At 46.2% G+C, this 27,809-nt stretch overlaps 1 protein-coding gene across 1 annotated transcript in view; it reads right to left on the minus strand.

Moving 5' to 3' along the window:
* ZDHHC20 (zinc finger DHHC-type containing 20) overlaps positions 1-27,809 on the minus strand; it is a 170,555-nt gene that overhangs the window by 28,490 nt on the left and 114,256 nt on the right. The window contains 3 exon segments of the mRNA XM_030200304.1: positions 7,944-8,059; positions 11,858-11,947; positions 13,706-13,832. Of these exon segments, the coding sequence (XP_030056164.1) occupies positions 7,944-8,059; positions 11,858-11,947; positions 13,706-13,832 (333 nt within the window).

Below are 27,809 nucleotides of genomic sequence, written 5' to 3' on the forward strand. Positions count from 1 at the left end.
CGGAAACCACCTTGGGCAAAAAAGGAAAGCACCGTCCGCAACGAAACCTTTCCCTCAGAAAGGACAAAAATGGTTCCCTACAAGACAAAGCCTGAAGCTCTGAAACCCTCCGTGCTGAAGTAATCGCCACCAACAAGACCGTCTTTAAAGATAAATCCTTACAAGATGCCGATACCAGAGGCCCGATCAAAGCATCCAAAACTAGCTTCAAATCCCACGGAGGCACCATCCGTCACTGAGGCGGACGCAGCAACTTAACACCCTTCAAAAAACGCACTACCTCAGGCACAGAAGCGAAGGACTTTCACTGAAGCTTCCCACGAAAACATGACAAAGCTGCCACCTGAACCTTCAGTGTAGATAAGGCCAGACCCCTATCAACACCATCGTGCAAAAATTCCAAAACTTCCGCCACCGAAGAGCGACACGGCCGAACTTGATGGTCTTCACACCAGTGCTCAAAGATTCTCCAAACCCGGACATACGCCAAGGAAGTGGATCGTCTACGGGAACTCAACATCGTAGCAAAGCCACTGGACGAAAGCCCCCTCTTCTTCAACTTGTGCCGCTCAAGAGCCAAGCCGTAAGCGAAAACCGAGCCGGATCCGGCATGATTATCGGGCCTTGACACAGAACTGATCCCAACAAAGGCAGGGCCGCCGCCCCTGCCAACCGCACCAGGTCTCCGTACCATGGTCGACGCTGCCAATCCGGAGCCACCAGAATCACCCGACCGGAGTGAAGTTCGATGCGCTATATTACTTGACCAACTAACAGCCACGGAGGAAACACATACAGCCACTCCCGAGGCCAAGGCAACAGAAGAGCGTCGATTCCCTCCGCTCAAGGGTCTCTTCAGCGACTGAAAAAAAAAAAATCTCTGAACTTGCACATAGCGAGCCGTTGCCCTAAGATCTATCACCGAAAGTCCCCAGACCGACACAACTCGCTGGAACACTGACCGAAGAAAAGACCACTCTCTGGGATCTAGAGTGTGCCTGCTGAGATAATCTGCATCTATGTGACCTACCCCGGCCACATGCGCTGCCAAGAGAGCCTGAAGATGAGTTCAACTGCACAGCCAAGGCTCTTCGCCCCCCTTGACGGTTGACATACGCTACTGCCATGGCGTTGTCGCAGAGCACGGACTGCCTTGTGGCGAACCACCGACGGCAAGGCCTGGAGCGCCACTAGAATGGCCCGAGTTTCCAGCCGGTTGATGGACCATTCTGCTTCTGCCCGAGACCAGCGACCTTGAGCTACCTGACCGAGACAATGTGCCCCCCAATCTTGCAGACTGGCATCCGTGACCATTACCAGCCCCTGTGGGGACTCCAACGGCATTCCTTTTCCCAAATTGCGCGGGTTGAGCCACCAGCGGAGACTGAGATGAGGGACCACCGACAGCAGACAACACATCTCCAAGTCCTGCGACAGAGGGGACCAACGACTGAGCAGAGCTGACTGTACCTGACGCATGTGCGCCCTGGCCCACGGAACTACCTCTATGGTCGCCGCCATCAGGCCCAGGACCTGACGATAGGTACGGGCCGTCGGCGCCTTCTCTGCAAGGAACCGACAAATCGAACCCTGTAACTTGGAACCAAAAGGCCGCACGAAGGAAAGTGAAGATAAGCTTCCGTCAAATCCAAGGAAGTGAGAAACTCTCCTTTCCGGACCGCACGAGTGACCGACCGCAACGTCTCCATCCGAAAAGAGGGCACCTTGAGTGCCGCATTGACCCTTTTGAGATCTAAAATGGGACGAAAAGTGTCCTCTTTCTTGTGGACCACAAAATAGATCAAATAGCACCCTGAGCGTTGCTGATCTGAAGGAACAGGAACCACGGTTCCCAACGCGAGCAGCCACCGCAGAGTGTCCCTCACTGCTGCCCTCTTGCTCCAAGACTGACAGAGGGATTCTAGAAACACTTCGGGAGAACAGCTTTCGAATTCCAGCGCATATCCACCTCGAAACACCTCGAGAACCCACTGATCTGACCTGATTTGGGCCCAGCTCTGGTAAAACAGACTCAGCCGAGCCCCAACATGCACCAGAGCCTGAGCCCACACACCTTCATTGGGAATTGCGGCCTGAATACTAACCTCCCGTGGAAAAGCCACGCCCTCCGCGACGACTCTCACGAAAGAACTGTGTGCGCTGGAAAAACCGACCCCTAGAGGTCCTACTACTACTACTATTAAACATTTCTATAGTGCTACTAGACTTACGCAGCGCTGTACAAATTAACATGAAAAGACAGTCCCTGCTCAACAGAGCTTACAATCTAAATTGGACAGATGAACAGACAGCTAGGGGTAGGTCCCACTCGATCTGCCCGGCCTATACCGCTGAGCCTCCCTAAACCGTCCCCAAGAGGAACTAGTTCTGGCCCCTGCCTTGAACCGAAAATCTGGAAGCCATAGAACCTTGGTATCACTAAGACCTCACACTAACTCGTCCAAATCTTCTCCAAAGAGCATAGCTCCCTTAAGTGGCAGAGACCCACAACCATAGCCATATTTTTTGTCTGAAGTACGCAACAAATCATAAAAGCCTCAGACAAAAAGGATGAACCCATGTCCAAGTTGGCTAACTCCTGACCCCCAGAAGAACCAACATCTACTGAATCATCCAGGAGCTTCTCGGCCCAATGAAAACATGCCCGAGCTACCAGAACCCCACAAACCGAGGCCTGCAGGGCTAGAGCCGACAAAACAAAACTACGCTAGAGAAAAGATCCCAACCTCCTATCCTGAGGATCACGGAGGGCCATTCCTCCATCAACCAGGATAGCCGTAGCTATAATTACTGCCGTCACTACTGCATCTACCGTGGGAGCCTTAAAGGAATCCCTATCGTCCTGAGGGAGGGGATAAAGCCTCGCCATTGCCTTTGCCACCTTACACGGCAAATCCCATTCCTGACAAATCATCTCCCGGAGATCCTTGTTCATAGGGAAGGATCACGCCTGACGCTGAATGCCCTTCACCAACGGATCTTGGACAGTTTCCCCCAAAGCCACCTCAGGACCAAACTGAAGGGTGGACGACACCTGATCTATGAGTTCTGACAGCTCATCTCTATGGAAAATCCGCACTACTGAAGGATCCTCTCCAGGAATCCAACAATCCTGCTCCTGAGAGCCATCAATTCCATCTGACTCCCCCAGATCACTAAGCGCAGCTTCTGCAGCTACAGGAGAAAAACATTGCCTGTCCTCTGACCACTCTAACCGTGGTCTCTCAGCCAAGACGGAAACAGCCCCCTCTTCCAATTGGGGGGGGGGGGGGGGTCCCGATCTCCAGGCCTGATACCGCGTCCAGACAAAATCTGGAGGAAAGCCCACCATTCCTGGACCGTCATTAGGCCCTTTTGTGCCAAAAACGGAGGCCGCACGCCCAAAAACAGCTGGCTCCACGGGCCGCGTCGGACTCAAGATGGCGGCCGTTCCCGCCGAAACTGTTCCCGCTGACAGTGGCCCTGCCTACGCTCCCGCTGACCCGGAGACTCCCGACACCATCGATCCCTCCGCGGTCAAGACGGGGGGAGCCGCAGCCACCTTTATAGGCGCACCGCAAAGCTACACTGAGCGCCCTGCGCCTCTACCCCTCGCCACAAGCACGCGCGACATCGGAGGAGCTGGGCCGCCATAAACCACGAGGGAAGGGAAAAGCTGTTCCGCAAACGCGCCAAACCAAAAACTCACTCATACTGCAAAAGCACTGAAGAAAGCGCTGCTCCCTCGTTCCAGCAAGGAATCGAAACCCCCGTTCGGTCCGCTGAAAATAAAGAAATAAATGCCCTTAAAGGCACAGTACTCCAACTCTGGCAGCTGGAAATTGTAAGGCACTCAAAGCTACAATACTGAGACAGCAGCCGAGGCACAAAGCTGGCAAGCAAAATGAAATAGAATAACTGACCTTAAAGGCACAGTACTCTAACTCTGGCATCTGGAAATTGTAAGGCACTCAAGGCTACAATACTGAGAAAGCAGCCGAGGCACAAAGCTGCCAAGCAAACAGAAATAGAGAGCAGCACAGGGGGAGGGACCCAAACATAGGTGTAACACCCCAGGGGGAAAAACTGGGCCCCACAGGACCCAGGGCCCCAAAGCACTTTTTTTTTTTTTTTTTTACACACACGTACAGGGTACTGCAACAGAATAAAGTTTGGAAGGAAAAAATCCTACGACCCAATGACAAACTACCTCACCAGACTATTGGAGACTGCACAGGCTGTCAACTGCTACCTCTGCTGAGACTGAGAAAATACTGGCTAGTGGAGGTTCTGCACAGGTTATATATACAGGCTTCAAAAGCTTAGTGTTTTCTCAGTCTCCCTCTGCTGGTAGGAGGACATAACCCACGCATCTTGACCGGTCTGGAGGGTCGCTGAGGAAAGGCCTGTTTCTGACACAAATGAAACGGGCGCTAGCAAGGTTTTCCTCGGCTCCCCTGCAGCCACCCATGTCCAGAGACCCTCCTCTCCCCCTGCGCCCACTGCAGCCACCCATGTCCAGCGACCCTCCTCTCTCCCCTGCCCCCCCTGCAGCCACCCATGTCTAGCGACCCCCTGCCCCCCCTGCAGCCACCCATGTCCAGCAACCCTCCTCTGGACATGGATCAGCTGTGAGGCATGTTTTTTTCCCCCCCGGGTTCTGAAGTTGACATCATAATGGTTACAGTGATGTCAGCCTGATCTACGGAGCCTAGCAGACCAACTTGGAATGAGCCACGGTCCCAGGCAAGTCAGAACGTTGGAGGTGAGAATTATTATATAGGATGATTTGATGTTTTGTTATTGACCAAGTCAAGATGAGCAAAAGAGGAGGTGATAGAGCTAGACTTCTCCTTCAATTAGAACAACGTTGGATATATAAATTACAAGCATTAGAGCCTAAGGGCTTGAACACAGCAATACAATGGGAAGTATTCCTTTAAGACTTCAGCATATAGTTTCTGATAACTGACGTCACCATTGAATTAGCGTCCATTTAAAAATGGGCGCCATGTTGACACAACAGTGAAATCAAACAAGCTGCAAGTAAGAATGCTGTAATTAAATGAGTAAGAAATTTCCCATTTTTTTCAATGTTTTTCAAGTTTTCTTCACAAAATTCCCAATTGGAAAGTTTATTGCACAAAACCTGAACCACAGTCACAATCTGTTTTGTTTGTGGATGTTAGACAACAAGTATTTTTGAGTAATAGATTTTTGGGTAAACCTTATGGGGAGGCTGTTAATCCATTAACAAGCAATATTGGTCATATATTAAAAGAGTTATACAGTTCAATATTTAAAAATTCCAGGATCATTGCTTTTTTGTAATGTGGATTTCTGATTGGTTGATTTCCAGATTTGAAAATAAAGCACATGGATTTCCTTGATAAAGCCGAATATTTTGATGGGCAAAAAGGGACCCCGTCGGATGCAAAAGATAAATGCTATATATTTTTAAGGACAAAAAATATTATAATTGAACCATAAACAATTGAGAGGAAAGTAAAGGATAAGTCTCAGAAGATTTTTACTTCCTCTTTTAACATATTGATAGCTACATATATAAACATGTAGTTTATCACCACAGTTCTGTAACCATATTTATGTTTAGAAAGAACCTATCATCAATTGGAGGTTAGGTTCTTCATATTTGGAAGTGATTTATGTTGGGTTCCCACAAACAATTTTGAAGAGTTTTATTTTTGGTAGTTTACAGGTTATTCTTTGTAACAGGGTTATTATTTTTGACCTACTCTTGATAGTATTTTAGAGCAGATACATATGTACTACATTAAAATATACCATATATTATTGCCAACCCGATTACTTTCCATCAAAGAAACTACTAGAGTTATTTTAATCTTAGCATGCACTTTTTAATCATATAATAGAATATACTTATTCTATGAAAAATAAACAATTTTCCCATTACAGTCACAGCATTAAAAGTGCATCAGTTTAGGATCCATAATAAACCAAATTTCTTTCACTCTAACATTATCTAATATAATAAAACGCACCCTCAACGTTCTGAGGACAACGTTCTGAAGCCATCTGACGTCACTCCCAGGCTGAAGGGTTCGTGGATTCATGGTGTGAAGCCTTCAAGCCAGCCAGCCGTCTCTGACCCGCCCTCATGTCAAACGTCATGACGTCGAGGGCGGAAAAAAAAAAAAAACAATTCCGGCAGCGCAGCGTCAGGGAAGGAGGCGGCACTCCCGACGTCTCTAGCCTTCCCTTCGCTGTGTTCCGCCTTCTTCTGACGTCAAGGATGACGTCAGAAGAAGGCAGAACACAGCGAAGGGAAGGCTAGACGTCGGGAGCGCCGCCTCCTTCCCTGACGCTTCGCTGCCGGAACCGCCACGGAGGTAAATTTAAAAGAAGAAGAAAAAAAAAAAAAAAAAGTTGGGGGGAGAGAAGAGGGTGGCCAGTAAAGTTGAACAATGGGAGCGGGAGGGCAGGGGAGAAACGACAGCATGGATGCGAAGGGGGGGGGGGGGAGAAGAGGAGCATGGAGGCGAGGGGGGTCATGGAAGGGAGAGAGGGGACTTGCTGGAAAAGGTTGAATGGAGGCGGCAGAGGACAGAGGAGCATGGATGGGCATGGATTGGGAGGGCAGGGCTCAGGGAGAGAGGGGAATTGCTGGAAAGGGATGAATGGAGGGGGCAGGGGACAGAGGAGCATGGATGGGCATGGATTGGGAGGGCAGGGCTCAGGGAGAGAGGGGAATTGCTGGATAGGGATGAATGGAGGGGACAGATGGGCATGGATGGATATGGATTGCAGGGCAGGGCTCAGGGAGAGAGGGGAATTGCTGGATAGGGATGAATGGAGGGAGCAGGTGACAGAGAAGCATGGATGGGCATGGATTGGGAGGGCAGGGCTCAGGGAGAGAGGGGAATTGCTGGAAAGGGATGAATGGAGGGAGCAGGGGACAGAGGAGCATGGATTGGGAGGGCAGGGCTCAGGGAGAGAGGGGAATTGCTGGATAGGGATGAATGGAGGGGACAGATGGGCATGGATGGATATGGATTGCAGGGCAGGGCTCAGGGAGAGAGGGGAATTGCTGGATAGGGATGAATGGAGGGGACAGGTGACAGAGGAGCATGGATGGGCATGGATTGGGAGGGCAGGGCTCAGGGAGAGAGGGGAATTGCTGGAAAAGGATGAATGGAGGGGGCAGGGGACAGATGGGCATGGATTGGGAGGGCAGGGCTCACACTCTCTCTCTCATATACAATGTCTTCTGACTCTCACTCTCACACACTCTGTCTCACACTGTATCACATTCACTCTCTATGTGCCACACAGTCACTCACACACTCGCTTGGTCTCATACACTCACTCTCACAGAGAATCTGTCTCTCACACACACTCTCTCGCCCACACACACACACTCTCTCTCACACTGTGTCTCACATACACACTTGCACACACTCTCATTCTCACACACACACTCTCTCACAAACACACTCACACCCAGACTCACTCTCTCTCTCACACACACACACTCACACTCTGACTCTCAAACAGTCACTCTCACATACACTCTCCCAAACATACACACTCCGAGGAAAACCTTGCTAGCGCCCGTTTCATTTGTGTCAGAAACGGGCCTTTTTTACTAGTATTTTTATAATTTCCATTACTCTTAAATTGTCCAAAGAATCTAAATCAATGATTCAAACCCTTTTGAATGAACTTCCAATACCAAGTACTAAGGGCTTCTTTTACAAAGCTGTGCTAGCAATTCCTGAGCGGCAAATGAGAGGAAGCCCAAAGGAACTGAATGGGCTTCTTCTCATTTGCCACACCGAGAATCAGTAGCATGGCTTTATAAAAGAAGCCCTATTTGCCTTACCTTTCAGAAGGGACTATCACTGTACGTTTTAAAAATCTTATACCAAACAGCAGGAAGACTGTCTAACAAATCACCTTACCTGCTCTAGCCTTTTCTCTTTGTGTTCCACCTTCGGCCCATAGATTTTCATTATCTAGTAATCGATTCTGAGACTCATTGAGTGGTCTGACAGGAAAGGGCTGACCAGTTGCACTGCTGGAACCAGAACAACAAAAGAAAAACTTTAGTCTTAACACTGAATTACAACTCTTAATTGGATTCAAATCAATCATGGTTATATTAGCAGTGGTTAACATCTGCAGTCATGGATGTACAGGTAACTGAAGAGAGACAAGGTTTTGTTAACTTTATGAAGCTGCATTACTAATCAACACTTTTTATTAATTCTTAAGTACAAAACTATTATTACAGTTTTCTACAATTCTGGCTGGTCTCTGAAATGCTTCTCTCATCTCCCATAGATCAGTGGTGGCTCTCTAATTGACTCCTTATAAAGCGAAGATACATACCTGTAGCATGTGGGTCGGCGTCCATGGCGGCCCAGGAAACGGCAAAGTTTTTCAGAGCAAAAATAAAAAAGTTTTGCCAGAGCCTTCTGGCGCGCAAATCACGTGCACCGCGCATGCACGGACAACTTCCCGCCTGTCGCGTGAGCGTTCCCGCTCAATTTAATCAAAAGCATATAATAAACAAACAACAACTCCAAAGGGGAAGTGGGCGGGTTTGTGAGAACAATCAGCCTACTGTCCTCGGAGAATACCTGCTACAGATATGTATCTTCGCTTTCTCCGAGGACAAGCAGGCTGCTTGTTCTCATATGTGGGGTATCCCTAGCAACCAGGCTCACTCAAAACAACAAACATTGGTCACTTGGACCTCGCAACGGCGAGGACATAACATAGATTGATCTGAAACCATAAACAACTAAGTGAGAGTGCAGCCTGGAACAGAAGAAAAAGGGGTCTAGAGGGGTGGAGTTGGATTCTAAACCCCGAACAGATTCTGCAGCACCGACTGCCCAAACCGACTGTTGCATCGGGTATCCTGCTGAAGGCAGTAGTGAGATGTGAATGTGTGGACTGATGACCATGTTGCAGCCTTGCAAATCTCCTCAATGGAGGCTGACTAAGTGAGCCACTGACACATCCATGGCTCTAACATTGTGAGCCGTGACATGGCCCTCCAGAGTCAGCCCAGCTTGGGCGTAAGTGAAGGATATGAAATCTGCTAGCCAATTGGAGATTGTGCGTTTTCCGATGGCATCTCCCTTCCTGTTGGGATCAAAAGAAACAAACAACTGGGCAGACAGTCTAAAGGGCTTTGTCCGCTCCACGTAAAAGGTCAATGCTCTCTTGTAATCCAAGGTGTGCAAACTGCTTTTGCCAGGGCGGGAATGAGGATGGGGAAAGAATGTTGGCAAGACAATTGACTGGTTCAGATGGAACTCCGACACCACCTTCGGCAAGAACTTAGGGTGAGTGTGGAGGACTACTCTGTTATGATGAAATTTAGTATAAGGAGCATGAGCTACCAAGGCTTGAAGCTCACTGACTCTACAAGCTGAAGTAACTGCCACCAAGAAAAGGACCTCCCAGGTCAAGTACTTCAGATGGCAGGAAATCAGTGGCTCAAATGGAGCTTTCATCAGCTGGGTGAGAACGACGTTGAGATCCCATGACACTGGTGGAGGTTTGACAGGGGGCTTTAACAAAAGCAAACCTCTCATGAAGCGAACAGCTAAAGGCTGTCCAGAGATAGGCTTACCCTCTACACAGCGGTGATAAGCACTAATCACACTAAGGTGAACCCTTATGGAGTTAGTCTTGACACCAGACTCTGACAAGTGTAGAAGCTATTCAAGCAGGGTCTGCGTAGAATTTGCCATTTCCTGGGCCACCGTGGACGCCGACCCACATGTACAAGCAGCCTGCTTGTCCTCGGAGAATGTCCAAACAGGTCTGATTTCACCAAAATAGGTGGCTCTGTCATACTTATCTACTATGGATATTCTAAAAATTCATAGTTGTTTAGCTGCCAGAAGGAATAAAGGTGCAAAAACAAAGTTGGTTACTGGTAACAGGTGTTCTTAGAGGATAGCGAAATGCCCTCAACTAGGTGAAATGATCCAATGTAGTAGCCCAGGTTGGAAAAAAAAAAGTAACAAAGGTTTTGTATCTTGGCAACCACATATGTGGAATGTCTGTTGCTGGAATCATCACATGGGACCATCACAGCTGGGAGTTCCTAGCTACAGGTCAAAAAAGGGGAAAAAGGAGGCTCTTATATTATGAGTCTTGATAAACCCTCCCAAGGTCAAGCCCACCTGGGCTGTCTGAAAAACATCATAATCTAAACATGAGTTTTCCATACTTCTTTCCTTTGTCCACTAGTGACCTAAGATTGTCACACTTGTGAGGGAGAAACGTCTCCCTTGTTCAGAATATTTCACATGTACTGTCTCATGAAAAACTGATAAGAATTATGCGGGACTTGAGCACAGCCCTCTGGAGTATCTTGCTCCCAAGAAAGTCCAGAGTACAAGCATCCCACTCAGGAGGCACCAAGGAGTGGATTTTTGTCTACTTGGTCTTTTTGAGGGAAGATTCGACCCCTACTGACTGTAGTTGTAAATAAGCTTTTTAATATGGAACCCTTCTGGATTTAGCACATAGAATCTGTCTTCTCATTTACAGTTTCACAAAAGCAGCAATAGGTGGTGGTATTATCCAAACTATCTGAGCCATCGCACTAGATGCAGCTCATTACTGCTTTACAGCTAGGGGTGTTTGTCCTAGGAATATTAGCAAATGTGAACATCAGACCTGCAAGAAAATATTACATATCTTATTGGCATGTTTACAAAATACTCCACTTTTTGCAAAAAATGAAGGAGGACAACAAGTCTTGGGATCTGAAATTTCTTCTGACTCTTTAAATGTTACTCAACTTATAGAAAAAGAAGATAACATAGTAGATGATGGCAGATAAAGACCTATACAATCCATCCAGTCTGCCCGAGAAAAACTCATTACATAAAGGTATCATGTCATATAATATATGTATACCTGATCTTGATTTGTCCATTGTTATTTTCAGGGCATAGACCATAGAAGTCTGCCTGGCACTGTCCTTGTTCTAAAACTTTTAAAGTTTTTATCGAAGCCCTTCCAGCCCATCCAAATCTATCCAGCCACAATCAGGGCACAGACAGTCCGTCCAATACTGGCTTTACTTCCCAATTACCAGTGTTGCCACCTAGTCTCTGCTAAGCTTCTTTGGATCGAGTCCTTCTAAACAGGATTCCTACGAGTTTTTCCCATGCATTTTGGAATTCCGTTATGGTTTTTATCTCTACCACCTCTGTGGGAGGGCATTCCAAGTGCTTTCTGGATGTCCCATGATAACCCCACCCCCATTCCTCTCGTTTCGGCTCCCCATTCCAATGGTTTCCTCCTGGGTTCAGACCTATCCCTTTCGCTGGGCCCAAGACAACAGCAGCAATATAAAGAAACAAAACTAACATGAAGCTTGTAAGCTAGTGTGTGCTTATAGGTCCTCCAGCAGCCTCACCCCCTTCATCTTCTCAAGCTTCTTGCTGCCATGGAAACTTGTGAAAGGGGCAAGGCTGCTTTAGAGGGATCTGTAAGCATGTATAAAAATACTTCTCAAGTTGGCTGAATGTCTGTGCTAGTGTTTCTCCAGCCTAGTCTTTAGTCACTGATGTCATGTGGTACAAAAAGATCAACCTCTCCTCAGAGCTGGTATTAAAGAGACTGCCCATACTATAGCCCCCCCCCCCCCCCCCAAGCCTGCCTAAAGCTGAAGAAGATATAGCTTTTTCAAGAGTTTTGGGGCCTCCTCTCAATTTGTCCTGGGTCCCAGCATTCTTTAGCATGTTATTCTTTTTATTTTAGTATTATTATATTGCAAACCACTTAGATAATTATATTTTATTTGTAGTATATCAAATAAAATTGAAATGTGAAATCTTACTTTTTTGTACAACTGTTTTCACTTGAGCATGTAGGTTGTTCCGGATCCAAAATCACAAGTCGAGTCGGAAAAGAACAACCATCACCTAAGCTGGAGGAGGACAAACACAGTAGGATAAGATCAACTATAGAAGCATAACCAGAAGAAACTTCTCTTTCGAATGTGCAGAAGAATACATGCAGTCAATTAGTATGTGAAAATCCTTGCGAGATTTGCCTGATCATGGGACAAGTGGTCACTTATCTGAACTTTCTACTGCCCACATACTCAGGGCTTGATTTTTTAATGAAAAGAATTAAAAACCTACCTTTTCAAGAAATATTACATAATTATACATGTTACAGATGTTCTATACTGCTTTGTAACTGTAGAACATTACTGTAATTTCTCCAAACTGTTAATCACATTGAACCAAAACTTGTTTTTGGATAATCGTGGGATATAAGAATGAATGAATAAATATATAAAAAAACAGGACCCCTTTGGCAGAACTCCAAAAGTGTGTATTTAAGTCTATTTTATAAATAAATCATAGTATACAAATGTCAGCACACTTCTTCACACCTGCTGTAAAGTTGGTGTAAATGTGTGTTTGCACTCTACATATACTACTTACTACTACTTAACATTTCTAAAGCGCTACTAGGGTTACGCAGCGCTGTACAATTTAACATGGAAGGACAGTCCCTGCTCAAGGAGCTTACAATCTAAAAAGACAGGTGTACATATATACCCACGTATTTTATAAAATGAGTACATTGCAACTATGCCCCAAAATACTTGGGCATAAAAGGAGGTACACACTTTCTGTACGGGCACTATTTACACATAAATGCAGTCACAATTTTATTATAGCTCTTTTCTTCATGTAAATCAGGTTTATAAAGTTACCCCTTCACTGCACAGCAGAGACGTGGCTTAAGCCACTCACAAATGCTTTCTTAAACACTGATAGACACTGTCACACTAAACTAAAAACAATTAACAGTATAAAGTTGCAAATGTCTGCTTACAAAACTTTTCTCCTCTCTCTTTGGCTCTGATGCTGAAAGCTCTGGCGCTGAAGTGAATAGTGCAGAAATATAGCCCTCCAATGCTCAGACCTACTGATGGTGCATGGCTATTACCAGAGGAGCCCTTACTGCCACCTATTTTGTAGGTGCTGAGGGCTCCCATGCCCACGCTACCCACTTGGCATAGGGCATGCCTACTCTCCGCTCACCGACATGCCTCCTGCACTAAAAAAATAAAAACTATTTTCTAGCATGGGATTAGCGTGCACTGAAAAGCACACTACCGTGGGACGCCTCAGTGCGTCCTGAACAAGTGCTTTATGGTGCATGGTAGAAACCAGACAGGTTCTAGTGCCTACCACGGTTTATGTGTATGTAACTGTATATGGGTTCATTTTAGATGCAATTTCTGCTGAACTTGTGCAGGAACTTTATAAAGACATTTAAGCGCCTAATATTTATAAAACAGGCTTACAATAAACCCCTACTTGGTCTTTCTACCTAGGCGACCTGTTATAAAATTACTCTCCACATGGATAATCTATTTGCCCTTGCCTGTCTTTCAGCTGTTGCCTTCTTGCCCCCATTCCAGGTGCAACTTGGTATTGCTTTAGAGAGCACTCAGTTAGGGGTGTGTAGCCTAAGAGAATTAGCAAATATAAGCATCAGACTTGTAGGAAACGTCAGATATCCTATTGGCATGTTTAGATTAGGAAATACAAACTCTCAGTATAAGAATCAGCAATACCAGGTACATGGAAAAGAAAGTAGATCTCCAAGAGCGACACTGAGGTACAAAAACAAATCACTTAAAAAATAAGCTGTGTAGATATACCTTGTAAAAATAGGCAGCAACCAATATTTCTTTTCATCTCCAAATACTTGTTTTAAATTTTTGCTGAATCCAAGAGAGAAACCATTTTTATCAGGACCATTTCGAAATGATGGTGCACGGAATGCCTCTGTTAAAAGCAGAAAAGGAGATTTGGTGTATGACCCAGGTGAGATATTTCAACTGTAAACATGACAATAGTGTAGATGAAAAACAAAAAAACTAAAACAAAACCCTGAAACCTGCTTAAAGGCAAACTCCAATAATACTTAGGCCTTGTTCAAGATTCTGTAGTGAAGAAGCAAAAGATTTGTGGGTCAGAGGGCTATCTGTATTGCCTTCCCCCATACAAACTAAAATTTTCTTTTTGAGTATGGATTTTGATCAAAATGTATATCCTAGCTATTTGAAGTCATTCTGCAGTGTCTTGTTTATACAAGGCTAGTCCAGACTTTGGAAACATCTAGAGAAAATTTTAATGCCAGTCCACACAAAATAAAACAAAGCATACTACAATCTCCATTTGCAAATCGACATGAATGACCTCAGGTATATGAACGTCATTGTCCCAGGATGACATAGAAGCAAAGAAGATAACAAAACTGACATGGATAACAAGCAGCCAACCTACTGGATGGAACAACTGGTCCTTGATCTGTCTTTAAAAACTATGAGCCTAACATGTAAACATACATATCCTTATAATTTCAGAGATCATCTGGATATCTGGGCTGTCCACTCCAGCACTATCCAGATAGTGTCAATTAAATATCCACAACTATCTGGATAATGCTGGAATGGCCCAGTAACAGAGCTTGGATACAGATAGAAGTTATCCATTTAGTGGCAATACTCAGTCTGCAATCCAGATAAAGTTAGGACAGCAAGAAGGCTCTCCTATCTTTATCTGTTTGCTATCCAGATAGCATCACAAATAAATCAGAATATTCAGCAAGTGCCACAATCCTGATAGCGGAATTGAAAATCTGGATATATTTAAGCCATAGCAGCAGGTATTTAAAAAATAAAAAACATCAACCACCAAGGCTCAATATAGCGAATGATACTTACCTGTAGCAGGTGTTCTCCGAGGACAGCAGGCTGATTGTTCTCACGACTGGGTTGACGTCCATGGCAGCCCCCACCAACCAGAACAAAAACTTTGCGGGCGGTCCCGCACGCAGGGCACGCCCACCGTGCATGCGCGGCCGTCTTCCCGCCCGTGCGCGACCGTTCCCGCTCAGTTGAATGACAAGCAAAGGGATGAGGAAAAAACCACAACTCCAAAGGGGAGGAGGGAGGGTAGGTGAGAACAATCAGCCTGCTGTCCTCGGAGAACACCTGCTACAGGTATGTATCATTCGCTTTCTCCGAGGACAAGCAGGCTGCTTGTTCTCACGACTGGGGTATCCCTAGCTCTCAGGCTCACCCAAAACAAGAACCCAGGTCAATTGAACCTCGCAACGGCGAGGATATAACAGAAATTGACCTACGAAGAACAACTAACTGAGAGTGCAGCCTGACCAGAATAAATTCGGGTCCTGGAGGGTGGAGTTGGATTTAAACCCCAAACAGATTCTACAGCACCGACTGCCTGAACCGACTGTCGCGTCAGGTATCCTGCTGTAGGCAGTAATGAGATGTGAATGTGTGGACAGATGACCACGTCACAGCTTTGCAAATCTCTTCAATAGTGGCTGACTTCAAGTGGGCCACCGACGCTGCCATGGCTCTGACACTATGAGCCGTGACATGACCCTCAAGAGTCAGCCCAGTCTGGGCGTAAGTGAAGGAAATGCAATCTGCTAGCCAATTGGAGATGGTGCGTTTCCCGACAGCGACCCCTTTCCTATTGGGGTCGAAAGAAATAAACAATTGGGCGGACTTGTCTGTGGGGCTGTGTTCGCTCCAGATAGAAGGCCAAAGCTCGCTTGCAGTCCAATGTGTGCAACTGACATTTAGCAGGGCGGGTATGCGGTCTGGGAAAGAATGTTGGCAAGACAATTGACTGGTTAAGATGGAACTCCGACACCACCTTTGGCAGGAACTCAGGATGAGTGCGGAGTACTACTCTGTTATGATGTAATTTAGTTTAAGGAGCATGAGCTACCAGGGCTTGAAGCTCACTGACTCTACGAGCTGAAGTAACTGCCACCAAGAAAATGACCTTCCAGGTCAAGTACTTTAGGTGGCATGAATTCAGTGGCTCAAAAGGAGGTTTCATCAGCTGGGTGAGGATGACGTTGAGATCCCATGACACTGCAGGAGGCTTGACAGGGGGCTTTGACAAAAGCAAGCCTCTCATGAATCGAACGACTAAAGGCTCTCCAGAGATGGCTTTATCCTCTACATGATAATGGTAAGCACTAATTGCACTAAGGTGATTCCTTACTGAGTTGGTCTTGAGACCAGACTCTTTTTAGTGGAATCCTTTCTAGAGGCAAGCAAGACACGGGAGACACCCTCAGACAGACCCAACGAAGCAAAGTCTACGCCCTCAACATCCAGGCCGTGAGAGCCAGAGACTGAAGGCTGGGGTGCAGAAGCGCTCCGTCGTTCTGCGAAATGAGAGTCGGAAAACACTCCAATCTCCACGGTTCTTCGGAGGACAACTCCAGAAGAAGAGGGAACCAGATCTGGCGGGGCCAAAAAGGCGCTATCAGAATCATGGTGCCGTGGTCTTGCTTGAGCTTCAGTAAGGTCTTCCCCACCAAAGGTATGGGAGGATAAGCATACAGGAGGCCAGTCCCCCAATGGAGGAGAAAGGCATCCGACGCTAGTCTGCCGTGTGCCTGTAGTCTGGAACAGAACAGAGGCAGCTTGTGGTTGGTCTGAGAGGCGAAAAGGTCCACCGAGGGAGTGCCCCACTCTCGGAAGATCTTGCGTACCACTCTGGAATGGAGCAACGACTCGTGCGGTTGCATGACTCTGCTCAGTTTGTCGGCCAGACTGTTGTTTACACCTGCCAGGTATGTGGCTTGAAGAAGCATGCCGAACTGGCAGGCCCAACGCCACATCCCGACGGCTTCCTGACACAGGGGGCAAGATCCGGTGCCCCCCTGCTTGTTGATGTAATACATTGCAACCTGATTGTCTGTCCGAATTTGGATAATTTGATAGGACAGCCGATCTCTGAAGGCCTTCAGAGCGTTCCAGACCGCTCGGAGCTCCAGGAGGTTGATCTGAAGATCTTTTTCCTGGAGGGACCACAGTCCCTGGGTGTGAAGCCCATCGACATGAGCTCCCCAACCCAGGCGAGATGCATCCGTCGTCAGCACCTTCGTGGGCTGCGGAATTTGGAATGGACGTCCCAGGGTCAAATTGGTCCGAAGTGTCCACCAGTGCAGCGAATTGCGGCAACTGAGGGACAGGCGGATGACATCTTCTAGATTCCCGGTGGCTTGGCACCACTGGGAAGCTAGGGTCCATTGAGCAGATCTCATGTGAAGACGAGCCATGGGAGTCACATGAACTGTGGAGGCCATATGACCTAGGAGTCTCAACATCTGCCGAGCTGTGACCTGCTGAGACGCTCTGGTCTGGGAAGCGAGGGACAGGAGGTTGTGGGCCCTCGCTTCGGGAAGAAAGGCCTGAGCTGTCTGTGAATTCAGCAGAGCTCCTATGAATTCCAGAGATTGGACTGGCTGGAGTTGGGACTTTGGGTAATTTATCACAAACCCCAGCAGCTCCAGGAGGTGAATAGTGCACTGCATGGACCGAAGAGCTCCTGCCTCCGAGGTATTCTTGACCAGCCAATCGTTGAGATATGGGAACACGTGCACTCCCAGCTTGCTTAGATACGCCGCGACCACCACGAGGCACTTCGTGAACACCCGTGGGGCAGAGGCGAGCCCAAAGGGCAGCACACAATACTGAAAGTGCCGTGTTCCCAGGCGGAATCTGAGATACTGTCTGTGAGCTGGCAGTATCGGGATATGAGTGTATGCGTCCTTCAAATCCAGGGAACATAGCCAATCGTTTTTCTGAATCATTGGTAGAAGGGTGCCCAAGGAAAGCATCCTGAACTTCTCTTTGACCAGGTATTTGTTCAGGCCTCTCAGGTCTAGGATGGGGCGCATCCCCCCTGTTTTCCTTTCCACAAGGAAGTACCTGGAATAGAATCCCTGCCCTTCCTGCCCGGGTGGCACGGGCTCGACCGCATTGGCGCTGAGAAGGGTGGAGAGTTCCTCTGCAAGTACCTGCTTGTGATGGGAGCTGAAGGATTGGGCTCCCGGAGGACAATTTGGTGGAGGGGAGGCCAAATTCAGGGCGTATCCGCACCGCACTATTTGGAGAACCCACTGGTCGGAGGTTATTAGAGGCCACCTTTGGTGAAAAAGTTTTAACCTCCCCCCGACTGGCAGATCGTCCGGTACGGACACTTTGATGGCGGCTATGTTCCCATGGAACCAGTCAAAAACCCGTCCCCGGTTTTTGCTGTGGAGGCGCCGGGGGCTGCTTAGGCGCACGCTTGTTGACGGGAACGAGCGCGCTGGGACTGTCCCTGTGCCTGATGAGGCCTTCGAGCCGGCTGGGTGTACCTACGCTTGTTGTAGGCGTAGGGCGCAGCCTGCCTGCCCCGGGAAAAACGTCCACCTGCTGAGGTGGATGCTGAAGGCGCCCGGTGGGAGAGCTTGTCGAGGGCGGTTTCCCGCTGGTGTAGTTGGTCCACCAACTGCTCGACTTTCTCACCAAAAATATTATCCCCCCGGCAAGGGACATCGGCCAGCCGCTGCTGGGAGCGGTTGTCCAGGTCAGAGGCACGCAGCCATGAGAGCCTGCGCATCACTATACCTTGGGCCGCAGCTCGAGATGCCACATCACAGGTGTCATATATACCCCTGGACAGGAACTTTCTGCCTGACCACCTCCTGAAAAGGCCTGGACTGCTCCGGGGGGAGCTTGTTGACCAGATCCGCCAGTTGCTTCACATTATTCCGCATGCGTATGCTCGTGTAGAGCTGGTAGGATTGGATGCGGGTCACGAGCATTGAAGATTGGTAGGCCTTCCTCCCAAACGAGTCCAGAGTGCGAGACTCCCGCCCCGGGGGCGCCGAGGCGGTATCCCTTGAACTCCGTGCCCTCTTGAGAGCAGAGTCCACGACCGCCGAGTCATGAGGCAATTGAGGCCGCATTAACTCTGGGTCTGAGTGGATCCTGTATTGGGACTCCACTTTCTTAGGGATGGTGGGGTTAGATAAAGGTCTCAACCAGTTCCGAAGCAGTGTCTCTTTGAGGACATTGTGCAACGGTACCGTGGAGGACTCTCTAGGTGGTGATGGATAGACGAGGACCTCGAGCATCTCGGCCCTCGGCTCATCCACAGAGACCATGGGGAAGGGAATGCAGATAGACATATCCTTGACGAAGGAGGCAAAGGAGAGGCTCTCAGGTGGCGAGAGCTTCCTCTCTGGTGAAGGAGTGGGGTCGGAGGGAAGGCCCACAGACTCCTCTGAGAAGAAATATCAGGGGTCCTCCTCCTCCCCCCATGAGGCCTCTTCCTCGGTGTCGGACATGAGCTCCTGTAGCTCAGACCTCAACCGAGCCCGGCTCGACTTCGAGGCACCGAGTCTCGGTGGCGTCGTCGAGCGGTGGACTCCCGCGCCGACGGGGATGAAGCTCCCTCCATCGACGGGGACTCCACCTGCGTGGCGGTCGAGACCGGCACTGCAAGCGGCGTTGGCGTCGAAGGCCTCGGCACCGGGCTAGAGCACGCCGGCGCCTCCATCAACGGCGCCGGGGGTGCGTGCGCAGTCTGGCGCATCAGCCCTTCCAGGATCCCTGGAAGGATGGCTTGGAGGCACTCGTCAAGGCCCGCAGTCGGGAAAGGCGAGGGGGCCGGTAGAGGTGCCGGTGCCGGAATCTGCTCGGGTCCAGGAGATGGCACCGAAGTGCTGGTGCCCTGACGTAGCGATACCTCTACCACCGAGGGGGAACGCTCCTCCCGGCGCTGCCGCTTCCTCGGCGTCGAATCATCTCTGGAGCCGGTAGCCACATGCGCCGTGGGCGACCGATGACGGTACCGAAGAGGAGAAGGTAGATCCCCCTCGGCCTCGAGGGATCGGGTCCGACAGGGTTCGGTCCCGAGGGCCCTGGGTAGAGGGAGTGACCGGGGCCGATTGCCCACGCGGCTGCTCACCCCTGCCATCTCCGGAAGACCGGCGGGCCAACGGGACCTGTGTTCCTGGGGTCGGTGCCGATTTCGTGGACATCGGTACCGGTACCGAAGATCCGGCCTTCGACACCGATGCCGTCGAAGTCGACGGGCTGGCGCAAGTTCCGAAAAGACGGTCCCGAAGAACTTGCCTCGCCACCTGTGTCTGTTTCCGTAAACCGAGACACAAGGTGCACGTCCTGGTATCGTGCTCCAGCCCGAGGCACTGGAGGTACCAAGCGTGAGTGTCGATCTGCAAGATATGCCGGCCGCACCCACCACACTTCTTAAATCCACTCGGGACCTTCGAGGACATTGACGGAAAAATCGGGTCGGCGAAGTCAAAGTCGTCGATGGTGGCGGTAAAAATCACACCTCAAAAAATAAATCGACCGCGTGGCCACAAGGCCGCAACGAGGCGCCCCCGCTAAAAGTACGAGGGGAAAAACAAAGTTTTCTTTTTTTACAGAACAAAAGAAAACAATCAAAGAAAAACAACGAAGAAAAAAACTCGCATCTAAGGCGCAGTCCGGTTTCCGGGGCTGACAGAGAGAGAAACGAACACGGCTCTCTCCAGCGCGGAAAAGAAAAGACTGAGCAGGAACGGTCGCGCACGGGCGGGAAGACGGCCGCGCATGCGCGGTGGGCGTGCCCTGCGTGCGGGACCGCCCTCAAAGTTTTTGTTCCGGTTGGTGGGGGCTGCCGTGGACGTCAACCCAGTCGTGAGAACAAGCAGCCTGCTTGTCCTCGGAGAACAGCTGGTATATAACTATGGTATCTATATTATACAAGAGCACCTCTCAAGATACAATGGTGCAAGACACAGCCTTGGAAACAACAAGTCAAGCGGAAGATATTCAGAAGGACCAGACTGAAGTCGCAGATGTTAACAGCCAAAAATGATTTATTAAGACCCTACACGGTCCGTGTTTCGGCCAAAAGGCCTTCTTCAGGGGTCTTCAAATTGGCAAATACAGATAATCTCACAGATTTGGAGGCTTACGCTGTATTGGACAGACTCAGTGCTCTTATTCTGAGTTCCATCCAGATAGGTTTATTACATAAGCACTTTTGATTGGATTATCTGTATTTGCCAATTTGAAGACCCCTGAAGAAGGCCTTTTGGCCAAAACACGGACCGTGTAGGGTCTTAATAAATCATTTTTGGCTGTTAACATCTGCGACTTCAGTCTGGTCCTTCTGAATATCTTTCGCTTGACTTGTTGTTTCCTTGTGTGTTTTTGCGGGAGAACTGGACTCTCTTTGTTGTTCTGCAAGACACAGCCTTAAAATGTATATGCAAATTGTCTGGAAGTGGCCTCACAACATGTATGTTATCATAGATGCTTCTTTCCTCTTGAGAAAACCAAATTACTTACCCGTAGTAGGTATCCTCCGTGGACAGCAAGATAAAAGCCCTCACAGATAGGTGATTTCATCTGATGAAGCCTACCACAGAGAAAGCTTCCCCAGCTCAGGTTCATCTAAAGCTTTTGAAAAGCCTCATTGCACGTGTGTCCATTTCTACTACTACTACTGCTATAGAAATGCTAAATAGTAGTAGTAGTAGTAGTACTCATCACTGTTGCAGGGGATCTCCTGCAGTCTTTAATACAGATGGGAGCAGAAGACATCATCTTGGGTGGTGGTAAGGTGTGAGGATTTATATCTTGCTGACCATGGAAAAAACATGGTTTTCTCTGAGGACAGCAGAAATAATTAAAAAGGTTTCTTAGAAGATTCACACATTATTTCATTGATTCTTGAAGTTAGCCACTGCATATACAGCTGCTTATAATTTTGGAACCTATATTTAAGGCAGTTAGGTTATTTTGTATTAAAATTATAGAAATGTTATTAAGGAAACTATTTACATGTGGTTTTTATATGTCAACAGGAAATTGCAGTATACATTGGCTACTTATGCATTTACTAGTGAATATTGGTGTCTTTTATTTGATGGACGGTCATATGATGTTTTTATAGATTTTTATGTTTATATTTACATATATTTGTATTTGTTGTTTGTAGACCCCAGACAAAAGTTATCCGAAACTTGGCCAGGTTGGGTCTAGTTTCCATTAAAGTTACATTTGAATGAACATTTGCTGTCTTGTCCTTCCTTGGATCACTGTTGCCTTTTGTACTGTTTTCTCTGAGGACAAGCAAGATAGCGAGTCCTCACAGATGGGACTCCCTAACAGGTTGCCTTCAACATAAAAGAAAAAAAATAGAATCACAGAGGCATTGCAACAGTTGGAAATCTAAAATTTTTGGTGGCAATTAGCCTTTTGAAAGGTTTTCTTTTTAAAGACAGCCTGTAAATAAAGAAAACTAGGAGTGGAGTTGGATTTTAATCCTCAAAGAGATTCTGGAAGACCAGCTGGCTAAACCTACTTTCACATCAGGAATCTATTTCCAAACAGTAGTGAGATGTGAATGTATGGGCTGTTGCTCACGTCACATCTCTGCAAATCTCCTCATGAATGTTGACCTCAAATAGGCTACTAAAGTAGCTAGGGCTCAGACATTATGAGCCTTGATATGACCCTCAAGAAGCAGACCTGACTGTGCATACATGAAGGAAATGCAGTCTACTACATGGTGGTAGTCTGTGCTAATTGCACAGAGGTAGACCCTAATGGAGTTTGTTTTAAACCTGACTCAGAGATGCGTAAGGTACTCAAGAAATGTTGTGCGAGACAGGAAAAAGGGTCTACAGGCTTTTGTCAAACGAAAGAGCAAACCTCTTGCAATAAAAGTTTCAGGAGTATTCTTCATAGCACAGCACAGAAGCATCTTAATGACTTTGTGGAAGAAAGAAAACTAGAGGAGGTCCTGTGCAAGAATGATGTGTGGGAAATGGCGAGCATGTGTGGCGAGACTTCTCAAAAACGCATCCAGATGAATCTGAGCTGGGGAAGCTTGGGGTTTGTGAGACCACAGAACGTTTACTTGTACCTCACAATTGTAACCTGCTGATATTAACATTATAGAACTCTTATTTTACCAAACAAAACAGATACAAATCAACACGTATATGCTATCACAGGTATTATTTTCTTGGAGAAAGTAAGTGTGTTTTATTAGGTTTTTAGTGTACTTATACTTATTAGTTTTTATTATATGTTTTATTATGGATGTTAAACTGTATTATGCCTAGAACTGTGAATGATACATCATTCCATGTCAAGTGGTCTGGTGGTCCCTGTGCGACCATCACGGATTTCGATGAAATTTTCTGTGAACATTCATACATGTCCCCAATGAACATTGGTAAAGTTTTATGTTCACCAATACAATACTTGCTGAGATATAGTAATCTGTTTTACCCCATACTGCAGCCTTCTATGGTATGACTCCGAGATTTCGGCAACTTTGAGACACTGTATCTCCGGCAATAGTTTGTTGAGAGAAACAAAACTTGGCCACCTTGTACAACTTTTTGTGCTCTATTAAACAAAATAATAAAAAAATCTTCATGAGCGATTTCCATGAAGAAAATTTGGAGCAAACTTGGTCTGAAAAATTTGCAGCACGAAAAAAATTGTAAAGTTTGGCTTTTTATATCTCTGGAATTAAAGGTGTGATAAACGTGAAACTTTGCACACAACAACTTATCAACACAAGGTTTTCAAAGATAAAATTTCATTCTTCTAATATTTTCCATTAGTTCACAAATTGAGTGTAAAGTTGATGAGTTTTGCAAAAACGCCCAAAATAGGGTATTTTTAGCCCACTTTTACAAAAAAAGACCTTCTGGAAACTCTTTTTAATCATTTTCATTAGAAAGAGCATGTTTCAAACCCCTTAAAAATTGAAGGGTTGTTTTTTTATCGCTGGCATATAAGGCCCTAGAAATAGGGACAAAGTTGAGGATGTTGCTATCGCAACGTCATATTCTTCAACATGCATTTTTCTATATTGTGTCGTTTTCTTTCCATTTCTGCTGACGTTTAAAGTGTATAATTCATTTTTTGTATGCTATATAAATCTGTTAGTCTACTAGCGGTGCTTCTACACTAATGACATTGGTTAAATATTCTGTAAGTACCTTATTGATGCCGGTCATTAGCATGTTTCGGCTATAGAATTCTGTACTGTGCAGGTGTAGTTGTATGTTTCTGTCATAACATAAGAATCTTTATAACTTTCTCTTTTTCAGATTCGCATTAATTTAATACACTTCATATAATTAATTATTGCGATTTTGCTTAATATGCGAAAAATGAATGTCAAAGAGTCAACTGACAATCCCACTTTGCCCATTTGCATTGTTGGAAAAAAAGTGTCGTCAACTTGCCATCATAGTTCATTTTATTCTAAAGAAATTGGGCTGCATTATGTACACAGCTTGTCCGCCAATGAAAAAATTCTCATTACTCGGCATTGTATTTGGAAAAGTACGAAATGAAGTAGAAGTCGTGCTGCAACCCATTCGACAAACAAAATCACATAGTTAAACATGGACTGTCGACCTAGCCATGTCCGATGATTTGAAAAAATTGAAAACAAATGTGAAGCTGGGCCAAAAAATGTGTTCGAAGTGTAAAGCCAAATATGTTTGTATGGTTGAAAGCAAGGCAGAGTCATCGTTATCAGAAAATTACGATATGGACATTTCAGACACTCTTGATCAAAGTTTGACTGATTTGGGGACTTCTCCATTAAAAATTCGGAGGTTGGCCAGTAGGGATAAAACTGGATATGTGAAATGAAAAATTGAACATATGCAGAAAAAATAATGGTAGCCGCTGCAGTATCAGCCGAAGATATTGGACAAACTAGCAAGTCGGCTGCAAAGGAATGCCTGTCATGCCAAGATTACACTGACTTAATCGAAGATGTGAAAACGAAAATTAAAATATCCAATAGATCCATGAAAATTCAATTATTGACTTTGGCCCCAAAGAGTTGATCAATACCAGTGACAACAAAAACGTTTAGCGTTTCAGAATGTATGGTTAAAACAGCGTGAAAATTAAAGCAAGAGAGAGGCATTTGTGCACTACCGGATGCAAAAGTTGGCAAATTGCTACCAAAGGCAATCGCTGACAAAGTTCGAGATTTTAACGAGGATGATGAATTTAGCAGGATGTGCCCTGGTAAAAAAGATTTTGTTTCTGTTCGGCTTGATGGCATCAAGGTTCAAAAACGAAAGTGGTTGCTACTGTGCAATCTGAAAGAACTGTATGTAGCATATCGAAACAAATATGGTGCTGAAATTGGTTTTTCCAAATTCTGTGAGTTCAGACCAAAGTGGTGTGTTATTGTCGGTGCCTCAGGCACACATTCCGTCTGTGCCTGCACCATCCATCAGAATGTTAAGCTTATGCTACAAGGTGCCAACATTCGGTCTTCACCGAGGAGGATTTGGGGGGGACACCGGTGCCGGAAAGAATATTTGAAGCGGGGGAGTCGGAGAAACTAAACGAATTCTCTGTAACCTTGGAGGATGTAATGGGTCAGTTCAGCAAGCTGAAGAGTAGTAAATCACCGGGACCTGATGGTATTCATCCCAGAGTATTAATAGAACTAAAAAATGAACTTGCGGAGCTACTGTTAGAAATATGCAATCTGTCCCTAAAATCGAGTGTAGTACCGGAAGACTGGAGGGTAGCCAATGTTATTCCGATTTTTAAGAAGGGTTCCAGAGGAGATCCGGGAAATTATAGACCGGTGAGTCTGACGTCGGTGCCGGGCAAGATGGTGGAGGCTATTATTAAGAATAAAATTGCAGAGCATATACAAAAACATGGACTGATGAGACAAAGTCAGCACGGATTTAGTGAAGGGAAGTCTTGCCTCACCAATCTAATGCATTTTTTTGAGGGGGTAAGCAAACATGTGGACAATGGGGAGCCGGTTGATATTGTATATCTGGATTTTCAGAAGGCGTTGACAAAGTGCCGCACGAAAGACTCCTGAAGAAATTGCAGAGTCATGGAATCGGAGGTAGGGTATTATTATGGATTAAGAACTGGTTGAAAGATAGGAAGCAGAGAGTAGGATTGCGTGGCCAGTATTCTCAGTGGAGGAGGGTAGTTAGTGGGGTCCCGCAGGGGTCTGTGCTGGGTCCGTTGCTTTTTAATGTATTTATAAATGACCTAGAGATGGGAATAACTAGTGAGGTAATTAAATTCGCCGATGACACAAAATTATTCAGGGTCGTCAAGTCGCAGGAGGAATGTGAACGATTACAGGAGGACCTTGCGAGACTGGGAGATTGGGCGTGCAAGTGGCAGATGAAGTTCAATGTTGACAAGTGCAAAGTGATGCATGTGGGTAAGAGGAACCCGAATTATAGCTACGTCTTGCAAGGTTCCGCGTTAGGAGTTACGGATCAAGAAAGGGATCTGGGTGTCGTCGTCGATGATACGCTGAAACCTTCTGCTCAGTGTGCTGCTGCGGCTAGGAAAGCGAATAGTGTTGGAATGTAATTGTATTTTACATGCATTGCCTGTCACCTATTATTTCTCTGTGATTACTCTGTGACCTCTGATGTGAATTACTTAGAGAGGTCACACTGCTATGCAACTTCCTGTGGGGGTAGACACAGCACATGCAGCACATGGAGCACATGGAGCTCATGATCTCTCCTAACCTGAGAGGATCTATGGTGGTGTGAGCATCCATTACCATCTAAGCACATGGAAGGAGCTGATAATACAAATGTATAGTAATATGTATATATAAGCCTGTCTGATTATAATCTAACTGCAAACTGTGAGTAAACAGATGTTTTGTTACTTCAACTTTAAAGTGACTCAGCAGTGAATTATTCTGGGGTGAATGAGAGAGAGATGAAGAAAGAAATTAACATTTCTAAAGCTGAAGCTGTGTGTACTAAAATCTGCTAATTATTTACTACAAATAATCCAACAAAAGGGTTATGGGCCCAGGGCTCAGGAATTGAAAAAGAAGAGAAATATTACCAGGCAAAAAAAAAAAAGGCCACATTTTTCTCTTAAGTTTTAAAGGAAAGATTCAGTCTGTCTCTCTCTCCCCCCACACAGCAGACAGAAGGCTAAGAAAATGGCTGAGGGAAGAAATTCACCATTGTTCTATTCTCTCAAGGTGCCTAAATTAACTGAGTTTAATTATCAGCAGTGGGAACTAAGATTCATATGTCTCCTTCGAGCAAAAGGATTATATATATGCTTAGATCAAGACAGAACAGCTGAAAATATGGCTGAATGGGACAATGCAAACTATTATGTGAAGTGCATGCTTTTGGAAGCTCTCTCAGAGAAACAAGCCATATTAGTGGAGGGAAAAGATACACCAAAGGACATTTTATATAAACTGAGAACTATGTATGCAACTACATATGCAAAGCAGCAACCAATTTGGTTGGCAGAGTTGAATGAAACCAAATTAAGGGATAAAAGTAAATGTAATGATCACATTATGTATCTTATGTCTTCATTTCAAAAGCTAGAACTTTCTGGAATTCCCATGTGTGATGCATTGAAAAGAGCATTTCTTTTTACCTCACTATCAAAGAAGTTTGATGTTTTTAGGTCTGTAAATGAGGCCATTGAAGGGCAATCTTTTGAACAGGCAACATCAAAACTAAGGCAGGAATGCATAATAAATGATTCTGAGGAGATGTGTTCTCAAAGTCAGTCAGAGAGAAATGAAACAAATTTCTTGGCAAAGAACAGAGGAAGGCAGAGCTATGGGAAAACTCCACCCAAGGGCAAGCTGATTTGCTACTCATGTGGAAAGGAGGGACATGTATCTAAATGGTGTAAGGAAACACAAAACACTCCCTCTAGCTCACCTAAGCCAATGGAACTAAAGAATTTTCAAACCAGGAAATGTATGAAGGACAAAGATAAACACAAGGGCTTTCTAATGGCAGAAAAATCTTTGACTATGGTAAATAATAATTCAAATGAAAGTACTTGGATTTTGGATTCAGGGAGCACATGCCATTTAACCAATTGT

This window comes from Microcaecilia unicolor, chromosome 4 (genome assembly GCF_901765095.1).
Source record: "Microcaecilia unicolor chromosome 4, aMicUni1.1, whole genome shotgun sequence".
NCBI lineage: Eukaryota > Metazoa > Chordata > Amphibia > Gymnophiona > Siphonopidae > Microcaecilia > Microcaecilia unicolor.